General features: G+C 48.8%; 2 protein-coding genes across 2 annotated transcripts in view; one reads left to right on the plus strand and one right to left on the minus strand.

The window, feature by feature from the left end:
* Nucleotides 1–3,620: 3,620 nt before the first annotated feature.
* Nucleotides 3,621–11,838, plus strand: coch (coagulation factor C homolog, cochlin (Limulus polyphemus)). The gene is made up of 9 exons (XM_036542808.1): nt 3,621–3,971; nt 6,491–6,624; nt 6,797–6,865; nt 7,248–7,301; nt 7,708–7,855; nt 9,093–9,196; nt 9,705–9,931; nt 10,276–10,792; nt 10,913–11,838. Exons 1-9 carry the CDS (start codon nt 3,745–3,747, stop codon nt 11,083–11,085), a joined length of 1,653 nt encoding a protein of 550 aa, XP_036398701.1. The 5' UTR covers nt 3,621–3,744; the 3' UTR covers nt 11,086–11,838.
* Nucleotides 11,839–12,679: 841 nt separating this feature from the next.
* Nucleotides 12,680–21,537, minus strand: part of strn3 (striatin, calmodulin binding protein 3) — a 28,712-nt gene continuing 19,854 nt past the window's right edge. The window contains exons 5-16 of the mRNA XM_036541908.1: nt 21,255–21,431; nt 20,772–20,913; nt 20,435–20,576; nt 18,102–18,238; nt 17,840–18,015; nt 17,659–17,706; nt 17,379–17,500; nt 17,000–17,167; nt 15,560–15,700; nt 14,959–15,066; nt 14,683–14,769; nt 12,680–14,258 (exon numbers count right to left, since the gene is read on the minus strand). Of these exons, the coding sequence (XP_036397801.1) occupies nt 14,089–14,258; nt 14,683–14,769; nt 14,959–15,066; nt 15,560–15,700; nt 17,000–17,167; nt 17,379–17,500; nt 17,659–17,706; nt 17,840–18,015; nt 18,102–18,238; nt 20,435–20,576; nt 20,772–20,913; nt 21,255–21,431 (1,618 nt within the window). The 3' untranslated portion in view covers nt 12,680–14,088. The remainder of the gene's footprint in view (nt 14,259–14,682; nt 14,770–14,958; nt 15,067–15,559; nt 15,701–16,999; nt 17,168–17,378; nt 17,501–17,658; nt 17,707–17,839; nt 18,016–18,101; nt 18,239–20,434; nt 20,577–20,771; nt 20,914–21,254; nt 21,432–21,537) is intronic.

Raw genomic sequence — 21,537 nt, forward strand, 5'->3', positions numbered from 1 at the left:
ATGATGAATAAATAAAGTAATGCTGTTAATCAGTTCTAAGCCCAGTGCTGCTCCTGCTGCACATTTACACACACTCGGCCTACTGTTAGTACCATCACCACTGCTCATTTACACACACTCGGCCTACTGTTAGTACCATCACCACTGCTCATTTACACACACTCGGCCTACTGTTAGTACCATCACCACTGCTCATTTACACACACTCGGCCTACTGTTAGTACCATCACCACTGCTCATTTACACACACTCGGCCTACTGTTAGTACCATCACCACTGCTCATTTACACACACCGGGCTACTGTTAGTACCATCACCACTGCTCATTTACACACACCGGGCTACTGTTAGTACCATCACCACTGCTCATTTACACACACCGGGCTACTGTTAGTACCATCACCACTGCTCATTTCACAAAGCAATCTACAGGTTATGAGGAAAATACAGGTCAGGAGGGCATACTCAGGTGGTCTTTTTAAAAAGGTGAGCTCCCTTCGAGGACCCGTGTGTGCTTCCCCGGTTGGATACCCTGCGTTCTGGTGTCAGATTTGGCTCTGCATTGGCTGTGTGTGTTGGTGTTGTGCTCTGGATCAGCGCCCTCCCTGTGGAGGATGCAGGAGCACACCTGAAGCATGCACCTGAGTGGCCAGGTGTTGCCAGCTGGAGCTGCAGCATGGAACAGCATGAGGCAGATATTGTGTGTCATGGCCTCTGGGCGTTTTTTCAATCAATACTTTTTAATACATTTCCATGGAAACTTCACAGGCCTGCAGCGTGTTTTGGGATGCTGCTATAAACAGCATATTCATTTCCTCCTCTGATGCCAGGATAAGCCAGCGCAGCATTTCATCAGCTAAGCAGGGTTACCAGTTTCAGACTGTAACGGATCACCACTGAGGGCAGGAACACACCGCAGCGCTTCTTTAATAACCGAACTGTTCCTTCTCTTTAGGATACACATATCATATACTTGTTCTCCCCTGATGCCAGCAGGCTTCTGCTGTCTGGGAACACAAGTTTAAAGGAAGAACTTTTGTTCAAATTCTGACAGACAGCAAGGCATTTGTGAAGATTTAATATCACCATGTTAATCATTTTATTATGATTTGCTGTTTACTGTCCTGGCTTCATAACAGGGGTGCGAATGTGGAGATTCGACATTTTCAGCTTTAGAGGAGCACATTCTTTAAACGATACAAGACAGAGAACATTAATACAGTCTGTCAGTTCTGTATAGTTTCTTTTTATAATATTGGGAAATCAATACAAATAGATGCATGTGAAGCTGAAGGCAGAGCCCTCTGTGCCAGCTGTGTACTCAGGGCCTGTGTGCCAGAGCACAGCCCAGAGCCACGAGCACAGCCCAGAGCCACAGCTCTTTGCCTTTACACAGAGAGTCCAGTAAGTCTGTAAGATGCCTGGTGTTCTGAACCACACAGAAACACTTCTTTCTAGGTTCATATTTAGGATAATCACCATTTTACATTTACATTCACATTTATTTATTTATCAGACGCGTTTATCCACAGCGACTTACAAAAGTGCATACAGTAAGTATAGCGACAGTATGGGGACAGGATGTGTACAGTTCCACAATGAGACAGTTCTCAGCTGAGAGCAAGGCCTGTTTGAGGACACAGTACTATCAGATTTGTACAACTACAGTACTGAGGACCCCCACCTCCCTCTCCCTAATTCTGCTAATCCTACAGCTCCTGATCCTTCAGTGGATGGGTGCAGCAGGGGCCGAGGGGAGGAGCTATGAGATTCTGCTGAAGTGCACGTGCTGGGGTCAGAGGGGGGGGGGGTGCCTGCACACTCTCCCTTCCACACTCATCTCTTGCAGGAGACAGTCTGTTTGATGAGACTTGGGTGCTGTCTGCATTATCAGATGTGAGAGTTCTTGGGACCTTTATGGTGGAGCGTATTACAGATTCTAACCATCAGTAACCCATGCGGAATGCCCTCACCCCTGCCCCCACCCCCTCACCCCCCCCCCCCCCCCCCCCCGGCACACCTGCACCGACCTGCTTCAGCTCCTCTCAGAGCAGAGCTGTGCTTCTCAGCTCTCACACGCTGAGTGTCCCCTTTCTGTAGCAGAAACCTAACACTACACAGGCCATACGGCTTCATTGTAATATTAATCTGAAATCCTCTCCTACATGCTATACATCCACACCGTAAAATCACATCAGAGGCACATCGCTCAGAGGTTCCCGCAGAGGGTTTTTGAAAGGCTGTTTCCTGGTTTTGGGGGCAGCGGATCATGCACAAGGGTGTCTTATCAGAGAGGTGGGCAAACTGCAGGAGGCGGAGCAGAGTCTGATGATGTCATAAAGAGGGCTGAGCAGAGCCCGCCTCTGATGACATCACAGACAGGATTGATTAGGATGTGGACAGAGATTATTTAAAGGGGTTGCTCAGTTTTTGAGATCCAGTGGAGAACCCAGAAACACATCGAAGAGATTTTCCCAAAGCAAGGATTTACTCGACAGCTCTCTTCCCAGATTCACTGGATTAAACCCAGAGGAAACTGTATCATATACATCATCCGTAAGATGCTCTTTCTTTCCCGATTTTTTTTTTTTTTTTTTGGGGGGGGGGGGGGGGCATTAACTAGAAATATGAAAGATGAATCATATTCTTTTTCCTTCTACTTCAGTCTCATGCTGTGAGAAATGCAGTGCACTCTAGAATTGCGCATCTAAAAAACGTCGCTGCTTTGGCCGTCTAACTGGACACGACACCCTCTGAACGGATTAACACAATGAATGATTATCTGACACAGTGAATGATTATCTGACACAGTGAATGATTATCTGAAGTGCTGTCTGGGATTCTGACCCCGCATCATTGTGAAAATATTTCCTCCTTTGAGCTCAGCCAGCAGTTTCTTTTTTTGGGTGCATGCATGAATGATGTTATATGCATGATTAATTTTTGTCAGATAGGTAGCTTTGCAGCAGATAAACCATTTTTACAAACAAAGTTTTATGTGTATTTTATGTGTATATAATGGTTTATTAGTTTCATTTTCAAATGAATTATTAACTTCATTACATGTATTTTTTCTTAAGGTGTGGGATTTCAGGATGTCATTGATATTTGATATTTTACATATGTTCGGTAAGGACCCCTTTTAACTGCTCTGAAACATTACACTGCATTGAGTCTCTCAGTCTGCTGCTCTGATACACTACACTGCACTGAGTCTCTCAGTCTCTCTGCTACTCTGATACACTACACTGCACTCGGAGTTACTGCCCTTGCTCAAACTGACTTCAACAGTTTCAAACTATTTATTTAAAATCATAAACCTTATTTAAAATCTTATTTAAAATATATGGAACTGTTTCACTATATGTGTTGAAAATGGCAAGAGAAAATGTTTTTATTTGCACAGGAATCCTGTGTCTGACATGCAGAGGTCTCACAGCCGAGGCGAGCGGTCAGTGTGCAGCCACTTAACCATCAGCATTCTATACAGAGAATAAGATGGATAAGTTAAAAGTCTTTACTTTAATCATTTAAACAGATTTTAACTTTAATTTTTATTTACTGTTGCTCTTTGTATTTGTTAGTAAATAATACATTCCTGCAAAAGTAATATGAAAAAAAGGAAAATATGAAGCACTGATTTCATATTTGTTCTAATTCAGAAAATTATGGGGCAATATTACCACTGATACTCAGGAGAAATGGTTTCTCAGTGATTAAATCTTTTGCACAAAGCCCCTTTAGATGACAGCTGTTATGTGGTGCATGGCATGGTACAGTAAGGCAGCGAATGCTTACCTTGCACGTGTTCCAGTGCCCACCCCCATCTCCTGCACGACGCGGGCCGCGGACCTGGGGGACCCGCGCGCCGTGGTGGTGTGCCCCTCCGACTGCACGCTCCGCCACCTGTCCGTGTTCGGCTCGGGCGTGTACGCTGCCGTGTCCAGCGTCTGCGGAGCAGCCATACACCGGTAAAGCAAACACAAACCTGTAGTACCACTTTCACAGCCTCAGTGAGTGACAAATCCAGGGCTACAGGGCAATGGATTCTGCATACTTATGTGTATGCTGTTAAATGTTAAGCAGTAAGTCTCTTCTATTCAATATCTCTGCTAAATATTTAGGAAGATAAATTAAAATGTTTATTTAGTGCAAAATAGTTACATCGGCAACACGGACATAATATTTGTATGATAGTTGCAGAAAACGGTTACATTTTTACTTTTGAAACCATAATCATTTAAACACATATCAGTAGCTTCCACTAAATTTATACATATGGAAATGCATGCTATTTCATTAGCATTTGCTAGTTGTGGATGGAGAATAGCACCTGTAAATATTTGTTTAATATCTAGCAAACTCTGACTTTCATTAGTTCACAGCAAACTATAAATATAACTCTTAATTTTGATTTTGAGGTTATTCGGGAAGCCCAGCCAGTGTCGCCCCTGGCTCCTCAGGCTATTCTTACAGCTGGTTGCTAAGAGACTGGCATGAAGACAGTACCAGCAGACTGGGGTGAACAAAACCTCCCACAGTAGTTTCAGATGATGAGAGAATCCAAATAAGCCGATACTGAAATGCTACCAAAATCCAGCTTTCATGGCCTGGGGACTGTCAGGTGGATCCATCTACCGAAGGAACTATATACAACTTCCTGGCTACAATTTAAAAAAGTCTTTATTAGGAAGGATCGATGGATCAGGAGTTGCTGAGTCTTAACCACTTTGTTACAGAGCAGACCTAATTCCTTAATAGGCAACATTGAACGGACAGTGTTGGTGCCAGTTCATTTTTCCTTTTTATTAGTTGATATTGCAACTAATGTTTGACAGACAGTGATGCACTTAAGTTAACATTGTAAATGTTGGAACTCACTATCTACACTCTGATTGGAGAAAAGGGCAATTTCACTCAATTACACTCAACAAATACAAACACTCAAATTTACCAAGTCTCAGTGAACAAAAGTGGGGTAAATGAATCCAGTCATATTTTCAGAGTCAGAATGACCCGGGGCGGGGTGGAATATTGAGGCTGAGGTGTAATATTAGCTAAGCTAAATGAAATCTTGCTTATATTAATTAGTTTCCTAAGCTAATTTGCCAACCTTGCAACCAATAGCCAGCTCATTCACTAAGCCTAGGGAACAGTCAGATACAGAATTTTTAAGATAATCTGAAGATAATGTCAGTAAAATTTACGCTTATTTGGCGAGTATCAGCTCATACCTCTACAGCCGCTGACACAGCCGGTGAGCTGCCTTAGCTGACTCTGCAGCTTCCACCCCGCCGACGGGCCTACATGACTGACAGGAGCAGCAGCCAATCAGACACCTGAAACACTGTGCGCAGGGAGTTAGCATGACCGCCTGCATATGGAGGCGCATCGTAAATTACGTCAGTAGGCCAGGTAAAAAATTGAAGTTAACTTCGTAGATAAATTGAATTATGGCAACACTTATTTTTTCCAAATGAGTCTAAGAGATTATTACTCGGGCCATTTTGACTTGCAAACTTCACATAAAGTTCGCTATTAGTAACTAACACACCTGTAAACCTTTAAACCAGTCAAGACCCTTGTGCTCAGCAAAAGTGAGCTGATCGTATTCAGACGTATGTGATGCAAACTGCGAACTAAAACACAAACAGGTGCTGAACTGCAGACAAAAGTATCCGCTGTTCCGATGTGCTACGTGCCTGTTGCTAATATAAGGTTAACACATGTCCTCTTATGCGCTGCAATAATCCCAAAACTCAACTGATTTCCGAGCGTAAGGGATGAGCTCCCCTGCCATCTAGTGGGCGCTCGTTTCAGTGCCTCGTAAACACGTTCAACAACACACATGACCTGCAGGTGTGTGTCCCGAAACCGGGCCGCCCTGCGCTGCTGTTCTCCCAGAAACATGCTGGTCTCGCAGAGCTGGTGTTTCCTTTTTAATCTTCCTCTCAACAACCGCAAAGAATCAGAGCCGAGTTCTGTAAGAAAACAGACAAACGCAGGCATATTTCCCTACTTCGGTTTCGGTATCTCTTCCAGAAAGCCCACGGGTAGATGGCTCCCTCAGTCGTCTTTTAGCCTCACTTAACTACGTCCTCTCCAGGTGTAGTATCCCAGCTCACGGCGGCGGAGCCCATCAACAGACGGAAAACACGTTCAGTTCCACTGCGCGTTGATCTCAGCAGATTGGGAATAATTGTGTAAAACGTGTTTCATTTAATTGAAAGTATTATTTACCGTATATTTTCATATTTTTGCATTTGTTATATTTAATATTTATTTATTCTTTACATTTGATTTGTTTTTATTTGAATGATTTTTACATGTATATATCGATCATTGATTATTTGAAATAATCAATGCACCTCATCTGCACCCCTAATTAAGGGTTCAAAAAGTCCCTGAGTGATTTATAAAATGAACTATTCTGATAATCAGCTTTTTCCTGGATATCCCACATTGTACGGTGTCTGACTCTGTCTCTCAGAGGCGTGATCACGTGGTCAGGAGGGCCGCTCAATGTCCACAGAGCTCCTGGTCGAGAAAACTACCTCAGCTCCTACGCCCATGGGATCCAGTCGCAGTCGCTGTCCCGGTGGACGGCGTCATTCACTGTGTCCAGTAGGTGGAGCCAATTACCACTTAAACATTATTCTGAATCTGTAGTAAATCATAGTAATTCCTGGTGTGGAGGGCCCAAGTGCGCCCAGCAGAAGAGCTAATAATACAATGTGGAAATTTATTCTGGTTTTTAATCATAAGTCACCCTGTCCCTGTGTGTTGTGTCTGTCAGGATCGTTCAGCCAGCCCATGGAGGTGTCGGGCCAGCCCAGCACCACCGCCCTGCCCGGACTCGGCTCAGGTGCAGTGGAGACACGCCCTGATCTGTACTGTCCAGCACACAGGCTAGTCCAGGGCCATGGCATTTTTGACCTCCACACTTTCCGTCCAAGAAAATTTCAGCCAGTGGCAGAAGACAGCCATGAAAGAGAGGAGCAGCAACAGTGTTCCTCCCGCACCGCCACACCTCTGCGGGGCCAGTCGGAGTCACTCATTACGCACGTGCTGATCTTTCAAGACAACAGCTCACTTGCTCATTTCACCAGTTCGAGTTTTCATCACTAGCCTGTCTGTCGGGGCCTGCACAGGGCGACAGGGGGCATGCCATAGGCTTCATCTCGATGAAGTGTACACATTACAGTTTTTGAATGGTTATGAAGTGAATTGTCTTTTTTTTCTCACAGCAAAGAAAGCAGCGAAGAAGACCGTGAAGAAGACAGCTCAGAATGGCATCAAAGGTCAGCTCACAGTGTTTGCTTCGGACGGTTCTCCCATAATGCATCAGGGGTGAGAGGGTGGGGGGACCATACGGCTCTATAGTCCTGCCGAGGTTCTGGAGTAGGTGACTCAGTTCCAGGTTTTCCACAAATTGGAATAACTGCTGTGTGATCTCCCAAATTTCTCCAAATTTAAGGGCAGAGAAAGTGAGCAGTGACACAGGTGTGGGAGGAGGGTGGTCACACAGGTGAGGTCACACAGGTGTAGGAGGAGGTTGTGGTCACACAGGTGTGATCACACAGGTGTGGGAGGAGGGTGTGGTCACACAGGTGTGGGAGGAGGGTGTGGTCACACAGGTGAGGTGCGGCTGGTGCGGATATGCAGCGGGAGGGTGAGTGCAAACAGGTCTCTGTGCTGTGTGGACAGACTGCCAGGTGGACATCGCCCTGCTGCTGGATGGCAGCTACAACATCGGCCAGAGGCGTTTCAACCTGCAGAAGAACTTCGTCTCTAAGCTGGTGCTGATGCTGCGGGTGGGGCCAGACGGGCCTGGCTTGGGGGTGGTGCAGGTCAGGTGGGTCAGAACTTCACCCAGGATCAGCTCACCCAAACTTCATCCTAACTTCAAAAACAGCATAAACTGATCTAGAGTCAGTGACTGTGCAGGGACCTGCTGCCCAAACCTCTGGGGCCCCTATAGCATGACTGACTCCTCCCCAAAACAAAGGGCAGCTGAAGCCATTAAGTCTGTGCATTACGCAGGAAGGCATGCCCCTTTACATGCATGCAGCTCACAGAACCAGCCAATCACTGAATGTGAACTAATATTATACCTGTATTTAGGAAGCCGTCTGCATACACACGTCTCATGGTTCCAAACATGTTTGACTGATTAATGAACTCTTTTAGGGATGGTTAGGGGTTAGGGTTAGAGTTAGGCGTTAGGTAAGGATTAGGGGTTAGGGGTTAGGGTTAGAGTTAGAGGTTATGCAACGATTAGGGGTTAGGGTTAGAGTTCGAGTTAGAGGTTAGGGGTTAGGGTTACAGTTAGAGTTAGGGGTTAGGGGTTAGGGGTTAGGGTTACAGTTAGAGTTAGGGGTTAGGGGTTAGGGGTTAGGGTTAGAGTTAGGGGTTAGGGGTTAGGGGTTAGGGTTACAGTTAGAGTTAGGGGTTAGGGGTTAGGGGTTAGGGTTAGAGTTAGGGTTAAGGGTTAAGGGTTAATGTAAGGTAAATTGCCAAACATATCACCACTGATTACTCTGCACAAGTTGTTATCTATAAATAAGAAGCTATTAATATTTGCAAGCTAGGCTAGGTATGCTGTTGCTGTATGTAGGGGTATTTCTCCACATCTACCTCCTACTTCATGCTGGAGTGTAGTGCAGTTCTTAAAAGGAGCATTCTAGAATACCTCATTCTGCTTATTTGAGAACAGTACGGACAGCTTTCTCCGCTTTCATTTTTGAGTTCTTGTGTCGGACTTGATTGTATTAGCGTAAATATTAATCCAACGCTGGGTGTGACACAGTGCATTTTAACAGCTTTACAGCATGAGGCACACAGATCAAACAGGACTTGTTACTTACGGATGATTCCGTTAAGACTAATACCAGGAAAGCGCAGTTCAGGCTCTCAGGCTCATGCAGTGAGGAAGGTGGTCTAGTCTCTGCCTCTAATATAAGAGAGGAGGTGCACTGAGTATGCCCGATCCCACAGGTGACATTGGGAACTGTAGTTCATAGAGGTGGCATTGAGTGATAAGGCTTTCTCAGCTTCTTCAGTCTCACAGTGCCCTGCTTGTCTTTTTCCAGTGAAACCCCCCAGGTTGAGTTCTACCTGAAGAACTTCACTCAGCCCAAAGATGTGATTTCCGCCATCAAAGAGATGGGATTCAAAGGAGGGAACACCAACACAGGTCATTAACCCAATGCCTTAACATAGACTCCTCAACCCCGCTACTGGAAAATCAACATGGAGTCCTTGCATATGTTAAATGCAAATGTGCTAAACTGAATATTAGGATATCTGGATATCAAGATACTAAACTGGATATTGGGTCTCATCCAGGTTCTCTAATTCACAGAAATATTCAGTGATGGCACTCATTGAGCAAAAAACTGTTCCATAGCAAAACCTAACAAACATGAGTTAGCTATTTCTGAAACTCAATCGCTATTATGAAAATGATTATACATTATAATTACGACATGTAGCAAAAGCAATTGATTTGCACCACTACAATAATCTGTGGTCATTTATACAATTTATTTATTATGGTGCTCACAAATTGTAACTGGATAATGGCATGAGCCAAGATAATTTTGCAACACATCAGAGGTCCATGCCCTCAGCGGCGACGCTCTGTGAGATGGCAGGAGGGGACAGACTCACCTGAGTGGCTGTGCGATGCCTCTGTCCCGCAGGTAAGGCGCTGATGCACACGGTGGAGGGCTTCTTCAGCGAAGAGAGGGGCGGGCGGCGGGGCATGCCGCGGGTTGCCGTGGTGTTTGTGGATGGCTGGCCCTCCGACAGCCTGGATGCAGCAGCAGTCCGGGCCCGAGAGTCCGGCATCAACGTCTTTGTGGTGTCAGTGGCCAAAGCATCGCCTGAGGAGCAGAGCTTAGTGCAGGACAGAGATTTCATGAAGAAGGTGAGAAAAGGGCGAGAGAGATAGGCGAGAGGGGAGAGAAGTAGCAGCTGATTTTAGCAGTTGCCTGCATACTCTGCATACTCCAGCATTCACCCTCTGTAACACTTTCCTATGACGTCTACTGTCTCCTCATCACTGCCCAACGCTGTCCTGCTTCACCACTCAACCACACTGTCAAAGTCAGACACACCCATGTGAGGAGGCCAGAGTCATACTCATCAGATCATCACCTTGAGGTCAAACTCTGCCAGATTCTGATAGTGCGTACCACTGTGGATGTGTGCGAACTTCTCTGATTCCAAATGCCAATATGTAAACAGTCTGTGTGTGTGTGTGGTGTTCAGGCGGTGTGCCGGGACAACGGCTTCTTTAACTTCAGCATGCCCAGCTGGTTCAGCAGCAATAAGCATGTGAAGCCGCTGGCACAGAGGCTGTGCTCGGCCAACCGCATGCTGTGCAGCAAGACCTGCTACAACTCCGTCAACCTGGGCTTCCTGATCGACGGGTCCAGCAGCGTGGGTGACGGAAACTTCCGGCTCGTGCTGGACTTCATTGCGAGCGTGGCGGGAGCCTTCGAGATCTCAGAGCTGGGGGCGCGCGTGGGCGCGGTGCAGTTCACCTACGACCAGAAGCTGGAGATGGACTTCAGCGAACACCTGGAGCGGGATGAAGCCCTTGCTGCCATCAGAGCCATCCGCTACATGAGCGGCGGCACCGCCACCGGAGACGCCATCAACTTCGCCGTCTCCAACCTCTTCTTCTCGGCCACCGCCACCTCCGGAAAGAACTTCCTCATCGTCATCACCGACGGCCAGTCCTACGACGAGGTCGCCAGCCCCGCGCTAGCTGCCCAGAGAGAAGGTGGGTGACGTGAGGAAATTCGCAGTTTAACTGGAGAGGCTGGAGTCGGAGGGGCGGAAAGCCACACACTCCCTGCTCGCTAACGACGTCTCCGCCCACCTCTCTCTCCCCCGTCTGCAGGAATCACCATGTACTCGGTGGGCGTGGCCTGGGCCCCGCAGGATGACCTGAAAGCCATGGCCTCGGAGCCCAAGGACAGACACTCTTTCTTCACACGGGATTTCACCGGGTTGAAGGAGTTCCAGGAGCCCCTGGTCAGGGGCATCTGCCAGGACTTCACCGAGACGCAGTAGGGGTGTGGGTCCGTGAGGGAGCGGGGGGGTCACGGGATGGAGAACCCCAGGGGTGTATACTACTTCTCCCACTGAACAGACCCCTGGAAACAACAGTACAAGCCTGCAGGGGTCTTTCCCCAAAACAAATCGAAATATTTTACCTTGCCTTCATTATGATATATTTGAGTATGAAATGAATTTCAGGTTCGGGTGCAAATCATGCAGAATTAGTGTTTGGATGCGAAACCCAGGAAACATGGTTGCAAATACCATGTAGACCATTTCATATACCAAGCAAATATTTAAATATTCTTTAATGCACACAAAGATATTTTACGACACAAAGATGCTCAATGGTAGCGACCAGCAGTAGCTCCTGTAGTTCTCTCAGTAATAGGGAATATACGCTTTTCAATAGTTACATACACTAGTTACATATCATTTGGGCATCTTGTCCTTTTTAAGTATGTTCTTTAAAACACCTTTTCAATGTCAAACCAATCACTCAACAACCCTTCAGATTTCAGAGGCATTTGAATGGGTTTTAAAATTATGCACCATCAGTTTAGAATTCCTGTCGGTGGGCTGAGTCTGTGCAGCGTCAGTTTCCCGCGACCGGCTCCAGGTCTGGGGGACAGACGCCAGCAGTCTGCAGCACACCGTAAACACACAGCACCTCCTCTGACTGCAGTCAGATGGTATGCAGCATATCACACACACATCTTGCTTTAGGAGCAGGAGGAGCTGAGGGGGACCACAGTGTAAAACAGACTGAAAGCAGCATTCCTCCTGATCTCCCAGAATCCTTTTCACTGTAGCATTAAGCAGGAAAGGTGGGAACAGCTGATGCAAGGCTTCCATATATGAAAGAAAGAATGCTTATTTCCTGAGGAAGTTACTGTACACGTAGAAATCACTTTTGCATGCTCACTGCTTGTACAGAAACTACGCCGTTAAAGGAGAGTGATTCTGTACTTCTTGACTTTGTAACTTATTACTTTTCTTGCAATAAAGAATATATTGTGTTTTTACTACTTGAACAGCTTGTGTTTTACAGTGTTTGCAGACTGAACTCATCAAAACAGCTGATGCCAGCTGTAGCCGCTAAACAGGTTTGCTGCTCTGTAACACTCACAGCGGTAATCTAACACAATAAAACAATGCCTTAAGAACACCCGGAACACCGCATCACAGCCCTGTTCCAGCGGCCCCTGGCTGTGGAGGCCTTCAGAGCGCCTCATTGGCTGAGGGACGAGCAGGTGGAGCGCGCTCAGAAACGCCACTCTGCTGTAAAACACAAGGAGCGGAGCTGAGCTCAGGGTTAAAGCGTGAGTGCAGAACCCAGGCACCAGTGGCCAGCTCACATTTTTTCATCTCCACGCATTCAGACAGCACATTCCTGGCATACTCTTCCGTTTCAGCTCCATCAGCCACAGAAAGGCATTTACACTCTCCACAGACACGCCCAGAGTCACACCCGAGCCACGCCCACAGACACGCCCAGAGTCACACCACTGCACACTGCATGTACAGGTACACCATTTCATATTTATTATAGACATTTTATATACATTACTTTTCAACAGCTGTAGTTTGCTATGTGGTACAATCTTAAAAATTTACTGATTCATAGTCTGTAAAACAAAAACCTTACAAAACTCATCAAAACTCGCAAACTGATCAGAAATCTTTTTGTGGAAGACTAGAAAAAATACTTTATTGTATTAATCATGCATTACACAAACAAAAAATCTTTAGTTACACCATAAATTGAAGCATGTTCAAAAATAAAATAATTTTAGAAAATAAAAGTAAGGGAAAGCATTAACCCGACAGCAGACTGTGAACCGTGATTCATCTCCAACACTTGCTCATTCCGATTCTCAGCACGAAATGGAAAACTGGGGGGAGGAGGGGGGTAAAACCAAAAAGCCCTCCCTCCCCCCTTTCCTCTGTGGTTACGCGGGGGCGAAACACACCCCAGCGTTAGTCAGATAAAATTCCTTTGTGTTTAAAAACAGACGTTTACATTAACTTACAGCTTCTGCTTTTCAGCTGCCTTCACCTGAAAGCTCAGTCTGAACCACGACCCTCTCACTCCACACAGCGCGCAGTTAAAAAAGAAAAGGATAAGACTAACAGAAAGTGAAATAAATAACAAGCCTGTAGCATTAAGATGTCTAACCCGTGATAAATAAACTTGTAAATACAGTAAGATGTACAAATATATCACATAGTGATAGGATGCCGCGCTTTATTGTTTAAAAGAGTTCACGGGAAGCCATGAACACAGCTTCTCTGCCAGTCTTCTGCTCTGTGAAAAGACGCTTTTAAAGCAGCCTTAGAGTTAGCATCCATAGGTCAGGACCCACCCACACGTTTGAGTGACAGGGAAGGGTGTGGCGTGTGGGAGCAGCGAGGTGGGTGGGCGGGGTTGGGCGGGGCTTGGGGCGGGGCTGGGGCATGCCAGCAGGGTCAAAGACGGGAATAAAACTTTTTTATGCACATTTTCAGCACTGTCAAGACAGGCTTGATTTATATAAAAAAGGCTTATAAAAACTATACTTTTTATGCAAAGAAATGTCCTGAAACTAATGCTAATGCATGAAGCAGACTCATCGTTACGGGTTACGTCTACTGTGTTTGCGCTACATGAGGGTGGAGGGCAACGTGTGATCATGTGACCTGGTGTGGGCGAGGGCGGGGTCACTGTCTGACACCCCCCCCCTCGGTCTGCAGTACGACCCACGGTCACTGACACACACCTACACAACAGGCAGACTCAGTCTAAACCCAGCCAGAGTCTCCTGCTTTAACGTACAGTAATTACAGGTAAATGAATTAGTCAGAGTCAGGTAAAGCTGAGGAGCCCCCCCTCCCCCTCCTGGGCCCGTCTCCAGGGGCTGCCGCGGGCGCAGGTGGGGGTGTGGTGGGGGGTCCTGTGTAGTGTCTAAATGTTACACTCATCACACAAGGCAGTGAAGCGACCCGCCCTCTCCCAGCGCGCCGGGCACCGGCCAATCACACGAAGACTTTGGCCAGGGCGTCAGCCCCTGCACTAGCGATGAAGGCCTTCGACGGGTGGAAGGCCACGTCGTAGATGGACTCATCAGACTTCTTGCGGTGGGCAGTGATCTCCTGCACGCAGGTCTTGCTCTCCAGGTTCCAGAGGCGGATGGAGCAGTCGTGGCCTGGGGAGGGGGGGGGGGGGGGGGGTTGGGGGGATGGTCAGGCACCGCAGAGCCACATGCCGAAACACCGTCTTCACCTGCTCCTCAAAACCTCTCTCACTGTTAACTGCTTAAATGTGTTTAAGGACCCTTATCTTTCAGTGTTCAGCTTCATCAATCAACTGCATGCAGACTGCTTAACTCTTTCACTGCCTGTGCAGCTGTGACTGTCAGTCCAGCTGCTGGTTAACGAGGCACAGCTGCCTGATCACAGGCCTGTTACACAGCACAGCGGCTGCTGCAGGGGGCTCACTGTTTCAGCAGCTCAGCCGTGAGCTCCAGGCTGGCTGCGTTGTGTTAAATAAGTTGTATCAGGTAAAAAGGACACCTCCAGCGTTTTTTGGGAGAAGCATCGGTCAGCTGTCTTACACAGACCAGAACTTACTTCCTGACATCAGGTATATGCCGTTAGGGTCGACCGCCAGGCTGGTGACAGCGTCCAGGTGGGCCACCATGGCGTGGATGAGTTTACCTGCAGCGCGGAGACAGGGCGAAAGGTCAGAGGTCAACAAGAACCTGCTCTGCACATAGAGCAGCTGCCGGGTCTCCCCAAAACTCACGCGCTTCCCACAATGCACTGCACTGCACTGATCACATGCAGCCCTGGGCAGGTACTCCGGCGCTCACTGGACTCATGGCGGCTGTGAGCCGATGGCCTTACCGCTTTTGTTGTCGAAGAATTTGATGTGTCTGTCCTCATGGGCGGTGATGGTGACTGGCAGGGTGGGGTGGCTGACCACACGGTTTATGTAGCTGGCTGCAGGGAGAGCTGGGAAATACACATTTACCACAGGTCACATGACTGCTCAAGCCAGCCAATGGTAAGCACTTTACAGAGTCTTATAAACCACCCCCTGATGTGGGTACAGGTCTCTAAGGTATGACGTAATGTGAGTGTGGGGGGTGGGGTGGGGGGGTTAGGGTTTGCAGGTTTGCAGTGTGTGTGTCGGTGTGAGTAAGGGGGGGGGGGGGGGGGGTACAGGTTTGTGGTGTGTGTGTCGGTGTGAGTAAGGGGGGGGGGGGTTCAGGTTTGTGGTGTGTGCGTGTGTGTGCGTGTGTGTGCGTGTGTGGGGGTTTTTGGTGTGTGCGTATGTGTGTGTGTGTATGTGGGGGGTTTGTGGTGTGTGTGTATGTGGGGGGTTTGTGGTGTGTGTGTGCACGCGCGTGTGTGTGTGTGTGTGTGTGTGTGTGTGTGTGTGGGGGGGGGGAGTTTGTGGTGTGTGTGTGTTGGGGGCCGGGGGTTGGGACAGGTCTGTGCTCACCGCTGTCGCTCTGGGTGGAGAAGACCACGGCAGGTTGAGAGGTCTCCAGGTCGTAGATGACGGTGCTGCCGGTGCTGAAGGAGGCCACCATGTGCGCAGGGTCGCAGCCGTTAAAGTCGACCGCGGTGGGAATCCCGTGTGCTGCAGGCCAGAGACCGGGCTGTTAAACATGCTGCTGTAGGGGAGTCACCACGCCACAGGAAGGGGTCTGAGACAGCAGCCTGCTGGCTAACAGGGACCTGCTGCGGCCTGCTGGCTAACAGGGACCTGCTAGCTAACAGCGGCCTGCTGGCTAACAGGGGCCTGCTGGCTAACAGGGGCCTGCTGGCTAACAGGGGCCTGCTGGCTAACAGGGGCCTGCTGGCTAACAGGGGCCTGCTGCGGCCTGCTGGCTAACAGCGGCTTACTACAGAATCCATACAATATTTATACAAGGCTGCACAATTCTGGAAATTTTCTAAATAGCAAATTTTCCATGGACATTAATTTGACTTTTCAGTCTTTTTTTCCCCCCATCATCTTTTTATGCCCTCTATCATCAACTTAAATCTAGCATTATAATTATGTCTTCAGGACAAACAGCTTTTATAACTTTTTTTAAGTTATAGCTTGGGATTATAATTAAATAAAATTAAACATTGTTTGAATATTTTATAACATTTCACTTGTTTCATATAATTTTATTTCTTTTACCTGTGTTTTGAGGTAAAATGTTATGTAAACTGTACACCAGAATGAAAATGTCCAAAATCAAATAAAAAAAAATTTACAATGGAGCAGCAGCAGCTGATTCACTGTCCCTGTTAAAGCTCAGCTGCATCGTTTTACAGAGAGTTCCCAGGGGAGGAAATGAGGAAACAGAAAAATGTCACCTTCAAATTTCATAATTATAGCTGGCCCATTGTCACAAATAAAGTACAGGTATGCGTTACATTTGCATGGATAATAACCATATGGTACAGACTATATTTTTCAGTCCAGAAAGTTGTCAGAAAATTATCAGCACATGCTGAAATAGCCAAGTGTTTCCTCTGAAACCATACCTACAAACTGGGTACAAAGTTTGGATCAAATACATTGGTTACCAACCTAATTGCACCCTGATAAGCCAGTCTCAGTACTGCGTACTTTTCAGTCATACAAAACGTACAACCGTATCCCATCATATAAAAATGTATGACACGTAACAGCTTAACTTGGGAGACTTTAACAAATAATTTAAATATGATACTATGATGTTATTTTACATTTTATCACCACATGTACCATCAACAAACGACCTTGTCCCTGTGAGCTCTTGGTCGGAAGCTTTTGTTGGACTCAGGACACGTTTCTCCGTGGAACTTCATCAATGCGAATACCCAGTGAGCTCATGTGGTACAGAAAACCCTGCTGCATACAACCTGCACCCCTCCGTGCCTCGGCACTGTGGGTTCATACCCTTGTCCAGGTTGTAAGTGCTGACGCAGGGCGATTTTTCGGGCGGGTTCCAGAGCCGCACGGTCCCATCTGCAGAACAGGACAGCAGGCGGTTCTTGATGCCGCTGTAGGCCAGGCCCCACACGGCGTCGCTGTGGCCCAGGAGAGTGCCAGCCAGAACTCCGGGGTCTGAGGCAGACACACACAGCAGGGACCTGTTACAGGAACATCACTCACCGCAACACAAGCGCTCAGTAACCTTACAGTAACACAAGCCTGTCGTAATGGCAATACAAGTGAAGGGAAGGAAAATAAGAGTGAGAGCCTGGTGACTTAGATCACCTGACCAAGGAGTGGGCGCAGACTCATGTCACATGACTGGGGAGAGCAGGGTGCTCACCGTAGGTGTCATAAGGGTCCACGTTGGAGCTGGGGATGTTCCACCACTGGATGGTGGAGTCGATGCCCCCGCTGAAGCACTGCTCTCCGCTGGAGCTGAAGGCCAGCGACAGAACCGGGCCCCTGCAGAGACGGGGGGGGGGGGATGAGGGGGTCACTGACAGTAGCAACACACAGCCCCCGCGTGGGGAGCGGAGACCACATTCCAACAGCACAACTAAAACCCGCCGCCAATCGGCCCTGAGACACACGGCCTCAGAACGTCCCGGCTGAGTACTTACACGTGAGCTCTGAATGTGTAAATAGGCTCCACATCGAAAGAGGCACTTCTGCAAAGAAAAAAAAAATGCTCATTTACCATTCAGAGACCAAAGGAAAAGAGCAGAAACATCAGTGCTGCTGTCAGCGGCCGTGTGGGATCCTGAGAAAGCAGGGTGAGACAGGAGCGCAGAGGACACTTGCTTTTTGGCTGGAACAGTCTTCTGCAGGTTCCACAGCTTCAGGGTGTGGTCCTCGGACACGCTGACGAGGACGGGCTCCACGGGGTGGAAGGCCAGCGCCCGCACGCCGTCGAAGTGGCTGCGCAACGTGTACTTGGGGTTCCAGGTCTTCCTGAAGGCGTCCTTATTGGCCGGCAGCTAAAAACAGGGGTGCAGTTAGACAGCTGCAGGGACGGGAGGAGAGGTCAGCAGAGGGAGCCAGGGAGGCATGCCGGGGCGCTTACATCATAGCTGTATTCGGCCTCGTCGTTGGACACGGTCAGGTCGGCCAGGTCCCCCAGGCCCAGGACACTCTCCAGCACGTCATCGGAGCCCATGATGAAGGACTTGCCCCCTCCGGAGGGGAACGGCAGCGGCTCGGCTAAAAAAAGAGACGCAGAGGGAGACGGTAAACACCACGCTGCTCCTCCCCCTCCTCGGAAACCCCTCCCACCCGCACAGCAGCCACGCCCCTGAACGGCCTCTTTCCTCAAGGCCACAGGAAGCACCGTTTCAGCCGGAGCAGGAAGCAGACGCTTCAGATTTCAGAGGGCCTGGCCGCAGCGGGATCACTCTGCACTGCTGAGAGGGGGCTGAGGGGCGGGCCGTGGACCCCGGGTGTGGTCTGGCTAGGGGGCAGGGTGTGCTTTGCTGGGGGGGGGCAGGTGTGGTCGGGCCCAGAATATCCCGGCTGAAAGGGAAGTGGCACACCGGAACGCTGACGCAGTAGCAGCAGCTGCTCTGATTCCATAGGGATGCCTCAGCCTTGCCCGGAATACGCCCTGCATACCTTCCCCGCACGCCTGGCCTGACCCCAGACAGCCCGCAGGCCTCACAGAGCAGGGTGAAGCACAGAGTTACGCTGCTGCCCTGAAACACAGGGTTACACTGCTGCCCTGAAACACAAGGTTACACTGCTGCCCTGAAACACAAGGTTACACTGCTGCTGCCCTGAAACTCAGGGTTACGCTGCTGCCCTGAAACACAGGGTTACACTGCTGCTGCCCTGAAACACAGGGTTACGCTGCTGCCCTGAAACACAGGGTTACACTGCTGCCCTGAAACACAGGGTTACACTGCTGCCCTGAAACACAGGGTTACACTGCTGCCCTGCTGGCTAACACACGCGTTTGCATCTTAACTCAATTACCCCTTTAGAGATCAATAAAGTGCATGTAATCCAAAGTACAGCATGCACACATGAGCCCGAGGCATTACACACTGCTGGGAAGCACTTCACATACAGAGCAGGTATTTTTAAAGCCACAAAAATACAGCCTGTGTCATATATCACACTCACTGCACAATGTTGAGATAGACGTGCGATTCACAGGTCAGATGCCACATTCTAACATTTCAGCTGCAATCAAAATCTCCTTCCTCCAGAGCACGTCGCCCCCCTGCTGCGGCTTCATCACTGTAAAGTCCCGTTTCCTGCAGGCAGGACAGAGACTGACTCACCCTGTACCACCTCTCACATCCTAAACACAGACAGCCCAGGCTGACTTACACTGCACAGCTCAACAGCTCTAAAGATTACAGACTCAGGTATGTGCTTGTCATTGGACCTTCACTGCTCAGAATACACCGTACCGAGACTCACATTTTACTGCACTGTAACCTGGTACATGCCGTGGGTGCTGCAGCTGGAGCTGAGAATTCACCAATTAAAAACTAGGGTACAGTAAATTTCTGCTGGCATCTTTAACACTCAGAGCCGTCACGCCCCCCCCCCCCGCCTCCACGGGGCTTTCCCAGAAAGCACAGGGCCGAGCCGGCGCTCTGATCTCACATGCGCTGGAGAGGCAGTCAGTCAGCGTGTTCATAAAGCCAATGGCTGTCCTGCCGGCAGGTGTTCAGTCATACATCAGCGTGAGACTCACTGTCACCTCACTGCGCCGGATCAGCACATCTCCAGGAAACCGCATCCATGCACCATTTACACATTAAAGCATCAAAAAATCCTGCCAGCCCTTCTCATGTGACACAGTCTCTCCTGCCTATGACACTGCTGTGCAGAGCAGCCTGCTCCCAGCATGCTCTGGGGCTTGCTGTAGTAATGAGGGCTATTTTAGGATATATCAGCCAGAATATACAGAATATTTGACCACGAGCTCATCAATCAATAACCTGGATCATTATACCAACTATTTTTCATTGATGAGAAATGGAAACCCCCTCGTTCTCTCCCGTTTCACCAATATTCACGACGCAAAGCCAGAGAATCCTGCTTCAAACGTCATCCCTTTCAATAACATCGCTCACCTCGCCTGAAGGGTGTGAGCTCAGCTATGCCACAGCGTAGCCCAGAGAGAGCAGCTCCACAGCGTAACACACTGCACAGCGTAGCCCAGAGAGAGCAGCTCCACAGCGTAACACACTGCACAGCGTAGCCCAGAGAGAGCAGCTCCACAGCGTAACACACTGCACGGCGTAGCCCAGAGAGAGAGCAGCTCCACAGCGTAACACACTGCACAGCGTAGCCCAGAGAGAGAGCAGCTCAGCAGCACAACCATGCAGTGGCCATTACAAACACACACACTCATTCTGTAACACACACACACACACACACTCTTACCCCACTCCGTCCCGTCCCCTGAGCTGCGGGCCTCCCCCGCCCCCTCCCCATCCTCCGCTGTCACCAGGAAGTCGAACTCCTTCAGCGCCTCCTCCGTGTCGGGGTCGTCCGGAAGGTCGGACGCCAGCCCCTCGTTCCCGATCTGTGGAGAGCAGAGAGCGCAGGCCTGTGAGCGCAGCACCGTCACTGAGCGGGCTCCCTCACAGGGACACAGGGTCTGCTCAGTGCTGGTTCATCACACGGTGTGCACCTGCGTTTGAAACACAGCATAAACCCAGCACACCCCTGAGGCGTGTTTTTCATCTGCAGTGACAGGCTGTGAGTGCCCCCCCCCCACCTTTATCTTATGCCGGTTTAGTCTGTGCTTCTCCGTCCGGTCAGAGATGTCATCCACTAGGTCTCCTTCCTCATCCTCCTCTTCATCACTGTCATCAGCGTTCTCCAAGAAGTTAAACGTTTCCAGAACGTCCCCCGTGTTCCTGCGGAGGGACAGAGGACAGTTAGTGTCCATCAGAGCCTTTCAGCCACGTCCCAACAGCATGAAAAAAATGAAAAATAAACCAAGACAATCTGAATTTTACACATTCAGCAGAGTATGAGTTACACCCCAGTCACCCACCTCAAACAAAACAGAAAAACCTTTTGTAAAAAAAATGAAATATTTAGAATTGATGTGATCTTCACATTATATAAACTTCAAGAGGAGGGGATTTTTCCTCCAAATTTATGTATTTATCATTTTCTTCTGTTTCTGGAATAAAAACCCAGTTGTAATGTGTAGATTTTTAAGTCTGCCCTGTGGCCGCGTGCCAGGACCCACCGTTTCACATCTTGACCCTTTTGTTTGGAGGGAGCGTCTCCTCCATTCAGAATCTGCTCCAGGTTCTTGGTCTCCACCGAGCCGTTCTGCTCAGAACCGGTCAGACCCAGTAATGACCGGACCCGCTGAGACCGCACGTCCAGAATGGTGTCCGTGTAGCCTACTTCCTGAAGATATCTAGCAGGAAAGAATGCGGTACATTACCATTCAAATCCCAAACTCTGCAGTGAAATGAATCCAACAAAGGAGAAGTCCAGGACGGGCAGGATTTGACACATATCAG

The sequence above is a fragment of the Megalops cyprinoides genome, chromosome 12 (genome assembly GCF_013368585.1).
Source record: "Megalops cyprinoides isolate fMegCyp1 chromosome 12, fMegCyp1.pri, whole genome shotgun sequence".
Classification (NCBI taxonomy): Eukaryota; Metazoa; Chordata; class Actinopteri; order Elopiformes; family Megalopidae; genus Megalops; species Megalops cyprinoides.